An 8,120-nucleotide genomic window follows, 5' to 3' on the forward strand; every position below is an offset into this window, starting at 1 on the left:
CTAGTGAAATGCTCAGAGCAACTGAGACAATATATATATATATTATTATTATTTTGTTAATATTTTCCTAAAAACAAGCAACCCTTAGCCTGGAAGGAGTGTGTGTGTGTGTGTGGGGGGGGGGGGGGGGTAACAAAGCATGGCGGCCGCCAGGCTTATAATATACTGGGGGAAACCCTGTGTATGTATGCGTGTGTGTGTGTGTGTGTGTGTGTGTGTGTACACTTCTGTCATAGTACCCCCAAGAATAGCTTTGGTCATAGCTTTGTTTTCTGTAGCTGCTATTCAGTTTTTTTTTGCTTTGATTTGAGAAATAAACTGTCAGCCTGTCATGTCCGTCAGCGGCGCCTTCGTGTGAAACATCAAACACTGAGACGCAACCTGACAAACCCAGCGCTCGCTCGCTCTGGCTGTTTGGCGCAATGTTTCAGGGAATTTTCAGCTTTAATTTGTTCACAGATCCAATCCCACATCCTGCCAGGATCGCTGCATGAGTTTTACACCAGATCAGTTTACTAATGACACGTGATGAAACACTGCAGACGTCTGAAGCTCTGAATAGAGACTAAAATAACCTGTGGGGTTCCACTTTCTCTGATCTATAACCTCTATAACAAGTTAAAGCCAGAAAACATGAACTGGTCACTCTAATTTAAAGTTATGTATACTGTTGGGATAAATGTTCCTTAGCCAGGCTAAACACACATTTTCAGCAAACTTCTATAATTCCTGTTGGATTATGGTTGAAGCACTCAATCAGAAATCATGGAGCTCATCACCATTGGTTAGTTTTCTCACATTAATCTGTATTTCAGTCCACTAAGCAGTTGATGTTGGAGTCATTCCAGGAGCTCAGTGTTACCCATTATCCTCTTCAGAACCAGTTTTGGTGTATTTGGGATTATTTTCCTGTTGGTTCTGTCCCAGTTTCAATAATCTGACCTGAGCTGTAACCTAAAGGCAATGAATGATGAGTCCAATCACCACCGCAACCAAAAATTTGGTTAATTGATAAAAATTGATTTATCACCTAATTCTACCTTAAGAAAAGACATATTCCAACGCATCATTAGGTTCTGATGTTTACTCTGAGGGTCCTCAGCATGTCCTGGTCGGTGTGTGTTGCTGTGTGTGTCTGTGTGTTCATGTCCCTCCGTTCCTCGTCAGGCGGCCTGGAGGTGCTGGGCGTGGCGCGCCGGCTGCCCAAGGCCTACAGCACCGGCTTCGTTGGCTGCATCAAGGACGTGGTGGTGGACGGGGTGGACGTCCACCTGGTGGAGGACGCCTTGAACAGCCCCAAAATACTACACTGCTCCGCCGCCAAATAACCGGGAAGAGAGCGAGCACTGCGAGACCGGAGTAAACAAAACAAGAAACCCTCCCTCCATAACGCCCATGTCTCCTGCTGTAATTATTTTCTATTTTTGTATACTTTTCATCACTTTTTATATGGGGAAATAATGAAATATGTTTTTAATTTGTGTTGGAATTCTTTTTGCCATTTTCTTCTGCATCTCCACTACACTTTATTTTTTTCTTCCTTTTACATATATTTGTGGAAAAAAGCTATTTTCATTGTATTGATTTAGTTGTTACCTTAAAAGCAACGTGTTTTGTTTTTAATTTCTCATTACTTGAACACGGTTCTGATCTCTGGCTGCTGCCTTGTCTTGGTGCCGTCTCTACCAGACACATTCCCTCCAAGCATGGCCCTTACATCTTTATGTATTCCCTGTTCAGAGCCGCAGCACCGTATGCATAGGCTCTACCCTGGTATTATTCAGCCCGCTATATTTTCCTAATGAAATATCAACCAAGCTGTTACAGTGACTAAGTGCACTGTCCGGCCACTCCATCGACTCCCATCTCACAGCTACAAAGAAAGAAATAAAAGATAAACCCGCTCTCCAGTCGACTCTCATCAGAGCCTTTAGTTTTTGAAATATGACTAACAACCGCGCCGACGTGATGAGAGAGCTCTGCGTCCCACAATGACTCTCATTTCATTAACCATGAATCATAGATACCCATAAATGTTATAAATATAGACTTCTATATATAAATAATACCTAAGACTGTGAATATGTAAGATGGGTTCTCTTCTGAGACTTGTGCTTTTCATGTACTGTTGTGCGTTCTGTTCTACAATCAGCAGATGAACTAATGTTGACCACTATAAATGCATGCACTTCTGCAGTGTTGGTTAGAATCTGGATTTTTTTGTTTTTTTTTATTGACACTGTTTCTAAACAAAAAAATAATTTGAGAAAAGTGTATTTTATTTCTTATGATTGCAGAAAGTACAGGATTGGGATTATGCTTTAAGGTTGTGGGGTTTTTTTTGTTTGTTTGTTTTTGGTCAGGGTAGGGTGTTTTGTTTTGTTTATTGGGAGCTGTTAGTTTTTGCAGGAACTCGATGAGTTGTTACCGGATCTAACCTTAAGGAGGCGCTAAAAGCAAAGGCTGAAGAAGAAGGACAGAGAGGTGAAACAAGGGGAGAGAAACAACTCCTGGGAATATCCTGTAAAATAATCAGCTGTTGTCACTAAAAGACACAGAGAGAAATTAAAAAAGAAAACAAACTCCCCTAACTCTGCTTGGGACTCGATTCATTTTCTTTTTGTAATTCCGAGAACATTCCTTGAGGAACAGATTTTAGCTTCGGCTGTTGAGTGAGAGTAAGAGGGGTGACGGGTTGAAGGAGAAGCTGGTACGTTCTGAAGCCATAACAGCCGCAAAAACGGACAAGAACACCCACAATCCCGCAGAACTCTGCACGTTAGCATAGCAAGGCAACGGACTGTTGCAACATGGAGCCGAATGCAATAAACTGAGCTGACTGACTTAAAGACACTTGTTTTGATATGAGAACCTTGGCAATATTCTGAGACTAAAATCATGCCTGTTTGTGACTGAGTATCAAAAGGTCTTCTACTGTTTTTATCTTCTCACTTCTGTTTCTCCTTGAAATCATCAGGCCACTTGTTTTTTCTTTGTTGTTGTTTTTTTTTTTGTACAGCCCCCGCGGTTTTAAAAGTGTAAATTAAGCAAAAGTGTGATATGTGGAGTTTTCTGTTTTAGTAATATACACTGGAGCCATGTCTGACTTGTCTATACACTTATGGATTGATATACTTCGACGTGGGAGCGATGTCATCACCCTGAATTTTAGAGTTGTGTTGTGTGTGTCCACGCTCGGGGAAACCCCTTTCTGGTGTCCCAAGACTGGGTTTTATTTTTAACAAGCTAGATCTTTGAATCAAACCCAAATGGGTTGCTTCTGTATGGCTTTGGTGGAAACTGAATTGCCTTAAAAACAACCTGCCACCTTAGCTGTTAGCAGGGAATGAAGACATCACCCCATCTTACCGTTTCCTTACATTTAGCCAGTGTATTAGCCTCATTCCAATAATGTAAATGGAGTAATACATAATGATAATATTAGTAATAATCCCCAAACATAAAAAAAGATCCCAGAGGGTTTCTGCAAAAATGTTTTTTTAATCTATTTACTGTTTTTTGGATCTGTTTTCTGTTCCTTATTTATGTCTCCATGTGGATTCTCCTCCATGTCTGACCTCTGTAAACTACTGTTTGACTGTGCAGACCTCGTCAGCGGGCAGCACAGCGAGTAAGAGTGGCATGACCTGAACATTACTAACTTTATGACCTTTGTCTTGTGTTCCTACCACCATGAAATAAAAATGTCAACCAGATCCACCTCTTTCTCTTTCCTCGTTTTTAATTGGAGTTTCCCAATGTCTCATTTTAAGATATTAACGGTGGGTCTTGATTAAAATTTTCAATCAAGTTAATTCCAGGGTCTGTAATTAATCACAAATAATCATATTTTTATTGAAAACCATTGACAAAATATGCAACATTTTCAATTCAATCTAAGTTTAGCATTTTACAGTGCTATTATTTAAATTTCAAGTGATTCACGAACCCCTGATTGAACCTCTTTGGAAAAATACTTGTTTAGAAATGTGGTTGGTGGGCGCTGACATTAGCTTTGCTGACATTAGGGCTCACAGGCTAACTTTTTTTTCACAATTTAGAAAACACAGTAGTCTTTTCCAGTTTTCCATCAGATTGTTTTTTGGCCGTTGGCCTAGCGATGCGACTTTGGTGTCCATCGGTTTGTGGAAGCCATTGGTCCGTTAGATTTACGGGCGTACTAGAAACACTGACCTTTTGTACATAAAAAAAAAGCGATTAATTGCGTTAATTAATCAATTTTGAGCGCCTTAAAATTAATTTAATTAATAGAAGAAGAAACATGTTTAATTAATTTGGATTAGATGTAGATAGACAACTGTCTTGTAGCTTCTATCTTCCTCTATCTCTTTTAGCCTCTTTTAACTGCTTACATGCAGTTAAAAGCAGTTAAAGACTGCGGTGGTGTTTTGATAACTTATGTTATGTTAGTTTTCACTTTGATATTAAATGGGTTTTTGTATTTGTAAAAACAAAATGTTGATCATGATTCATTTGTGTTACAGAAACTTCAGTCCCAACTATCTCAGTATATTTTTGTGTAGCAATAATTTACATATGAAGCAGCCTTAACTGAGTTTCATTATTTTCATTTAGCCTCTAATTTATCCACATGCAAACTGGAAGACAACTGCAAACCAACTCTTCAGGTTCTAGTGGATAAGAAATTGAATCATTAGTTTGATGTTTATGAGGAACTCATAAACAGGTATAGTCTGACAGAGATTTTGACAACCTTTCCTGTGTTTATTTCCTAATATATAAATCAAATACGGCAAGCTCTCATGCTTCCTACAGAGCTGCCCGAAATGATATGAGCATTGCTTTCAACATTTCCACTCAACTTTCCGATTTAATGAGATATTACTTTCATGCAAATGACATAGAAGGACACAATTTATGTGTTGTTAGTTAAATCTTGATGAGATGTTTGTTATGAAGCAGTTAGAAACCCTGGCTTCAGTCTGATTAAAGGCACATCCAGGAATTAAAACCAGAGCGGCTGGAGCTTAATTCAGGGAAATGAAGTTTCCAGGAAAGGCTGAAAGTTAGCTGAAATGGAGTTTAGCTGAAATAAGCGTTTTTGATGACGAGGTTTCAAAGACAGAAAGAAACATGGAAAAAGCCAAAAAGCTCTGAGGTAGCTAGAATGTTTGAAGGAATCTCAAGCAATGCAGTTTGCTGGAATGTCAAAGAACAGTTCATGAATTATTCACCACATCTTCTGTAGGAGAAACCTCAGGAAAACCTTGAGCTGGAGCATCAAACCTCCTTCAGTGACGGAAGAAGTTAGTTTGTATGTAAAGCGTCCTGACATGGCTTTGTAAATAAACAAACCAGCAATCTGACGCTGCTGGCTGGAAACGCCTCAGTTTCATTTTGCTAATGTTTCCTACAACTCTGGATGAAAGTGAACTCTGGTCCATTTAATCTACAGTGCAGGTCATAAGTTTACATACAGTCACAATCAGCCTGTACGTCAAGTTTACTATGAGCATTTCCTCTAATTTATATGGAGTCTAACAGACACATAAAGACTTAACATGTACTTTCTAACCCAGTAACATTTGGATAGAGGTCTCTTACTTTGTGTGTTTTTCTATATTTTTTAGCCAACAACCTTCAGGCATAATTCTGAATGGATATTTGATTATATTTGTAACAAATACAGTTTAGTTTATTTCAGTTGGTACATGTCTTGTTGTGGAATCAGTTTTTAAGTGTATTTCACACATTTTCTACTGCAAAAACACAAAATTTCACCAAGTATTTTTGGTCTGGTTTCTAGATCAAATGTCTTAGTACACTTATTTTAAGACAAAACTAACTTACAAGTAACTTTTCAGATACAGGAGTTTGTTTTAAGTCAAGTCCTTGATTTTGATTTAAAAAGTGAAAGATTGTTTCACTTATGGGGAAAACGTCTTGTTACAAGTGAAATAATCTCCCTTGTGAACGAGACCTCTTTCAAAAGAGAATTCACAAAAAATCGGACTTTTGTTCCTGATTCTTCATTTTCTGTCTCAAAGTAATTTGGTGTACAATCAGTCCAGCCTGGAAAAATACCTCTCATTAAATAAATCACTGAACAAACAAAATTAATGTGATGTTCACAACAGTGACAGTTTAAGCTTCTCCATTGAAAATGGAGAAAAAAGTTGTCCAGTTTTATCAATCTTCACCTAAAGCCTCCAGCCAGATGTCCGTCTTTTTGTCATTTTCATGGACAGGAAATTTAAAAAACCTCTTGAGACACAAAGGGTCAAAGGTCACGGCCCAACATAGCAAACCCCTACAGGGTGAAGGGACCATCCTGCTTTCAGTTTTCCTGTGGGGAAGCAAGTCTTTGTGTTTCAGAGTCCCAGACTCAACAGGACGTCGTGTGTAAGGTGATAAAACCGAACCCTTCACTCCGGCTTCTGATTCCTGCACTTCACTCCACAACTCATCAAAATCACCCAAGAAGGTTTTTAATAACCAAGTGGCTCAGTGTTGGTTTACTCCTCACTTCACGTCCAAACATCTTTTAGAGAATATGTTACTGCAACATTTAGGAAGCAGGTTTTTAGAGTGGGTTAATGGATTTAAGTGTGTTATCAAGTTAAATAGGACTTTCTAACCCTTCAAAAATCATGTGCAGCAAACAAATCAATAAACGAGAAAACTTTATACTGCAGGCTTGATCTTCCTCCATGGAGCATTTTGCCATTAGCATCAGATTGAGTCGCTCTCTATCGACCTTAAAGCCTTCACAGAATGTGAAACATGAACTGAAAATACAGCATGAAGTTGAAAACCAAAAAGGAGATTTTGTGAATACAGTTTGAGGCGACTTTGTTCAAGCTGCATCACAATATTGGTTTTGTTGCTCACATGAATAAATTCTGACCAATCAATCAATTCACTAGAGTAAAGCTACTTCTGGTTGCCAGGACAACGTTATTTTAACCCTCTATGGCATGACTTTTTATTTTTGTGGGGAAGAAATATTTTCCTGCATTCTTTGGGAGCTTGGTGGTCCCTAATTACATGTCAATCATAAAATCGGACTCTGACACCTCCTGGAACCAGATTTGGGTTTGTTGCCTCAGGGTAACATTGGTCTAGAACACCAAGATTGTCTACACTGATTATGAGAAATGAAATACAAATCAAACAAAAACTATATTCATAAAAAAACTTTTTTTTGGACAAAAATATGTCAAAAATCATGCCCCCCAAAAAATAAAATAAAGGAGCAATGTGAGGTACAGCTATGTGGTTTGTTGCCTGAGGGCAACGCCATGCCATAGAGGGTTAAGACTTCAGGCCTGTTATTAAACATTCTGGAGGTAGTACAGCCAAGTGAATATTTTGATGATCGAGTTTTGAGGCTGTTTCTAGTCATTGACATGACTCTAAAAAGTTCATATCAATACAAATTCTGATTCATGGTTGAACAGAAAAGTCAAAGTCAACTCCACTAACAGTGAAAAAATTTATGTCATGCACATAAGATTGTAATATTTTATTTTGTCATCTCCCTTACTAATGGTGTTTTCCTCAAGTATGAATACATCATAGACATAAGCACAAAAATCATGTGCTAGATTAAATAAAGTCCATCCTGTTCAACCGACTTCCCTTTAGCGCTGAAGAAAAGCATCTCTACAGCAGTTGCTACAGCTGTTAAACAGAAGATGGCGGCGCCCTGTATGGCTGCGGCTGCATGGGCTCTCGACAACTTGCGAGTATTTGAGCAAAATACGCCGCCTAAAACGCAACAAACTTTCCATCCACTCAGTAAGTTAGCATATGATCGCCAGCGTCTGCGGGAATTACGATCATCAAGTGATTTTGGACTCATAAATACGACTACTCTGGAGTGTTTACGTGATCTCGGAGTGCTACGGAGGCAAGACCCAGCAGCCCACAGCGCAGCGGACTCGCCTAGCAGCACTAGCCGGAGGAGGAGAAAGCAAAGGCGGTGCGACCGGCAGCGGAAGCGCGGCTGTCGAAGTGGACTAACAGCTAAGCTAAACGCTAACCCCCACAGATCGCCACTTCCGTCCATCTTCCTCTCCAACGTCCTCTCTCTGGACAACAAAATAAACCATCTGCAACTAGAACTGTCTTCAAAG

General features: G+C 39.3%; 1 protein-coding gene across 10 annotated transcripts in view; it reads left to right on the top strand.

Moving 5' to 3' along the window:
- The window catches only part of agrn (agrin), a 428,855-nt gene extending 427,372 nt beyond the window's left edge, over positions 1-1,483 (top strand). For all 10 annotated transcript variants that reach the window (XM_023331737.1, XM_023331766.1, XM_023331734.1 and 7 more), the window contains one exon: positions 1,168-1,483. In XM_023331737.1, the coding sequence (XP_023187505.1) occupies positions 1,168-1,328 (161 nt within the window). In that variant the 3' untranslated portion in view covers positions 1,329-1,483. The remainder of the gene's footprint in view (positions 1-1,167) is intronic.
- Positions 1,484-8,120: the final 6,637 nt, after the last annotated feature.

This window comes from Xiphophorus maculatus, chromosome 1, assembly GCF_002775205.1.
Source record: "Xiphophorus maculatus strain JP 163 A chromosome 1, X_maculatus-5.0-male, whole genome shotgun sequence".
NCBI lineage: Eukaryota > Metazoa > Chordata > Actinopteri > Cyprinodontiformes > Poeciliidae > Xiphophorus > Xiphophorus maculatus.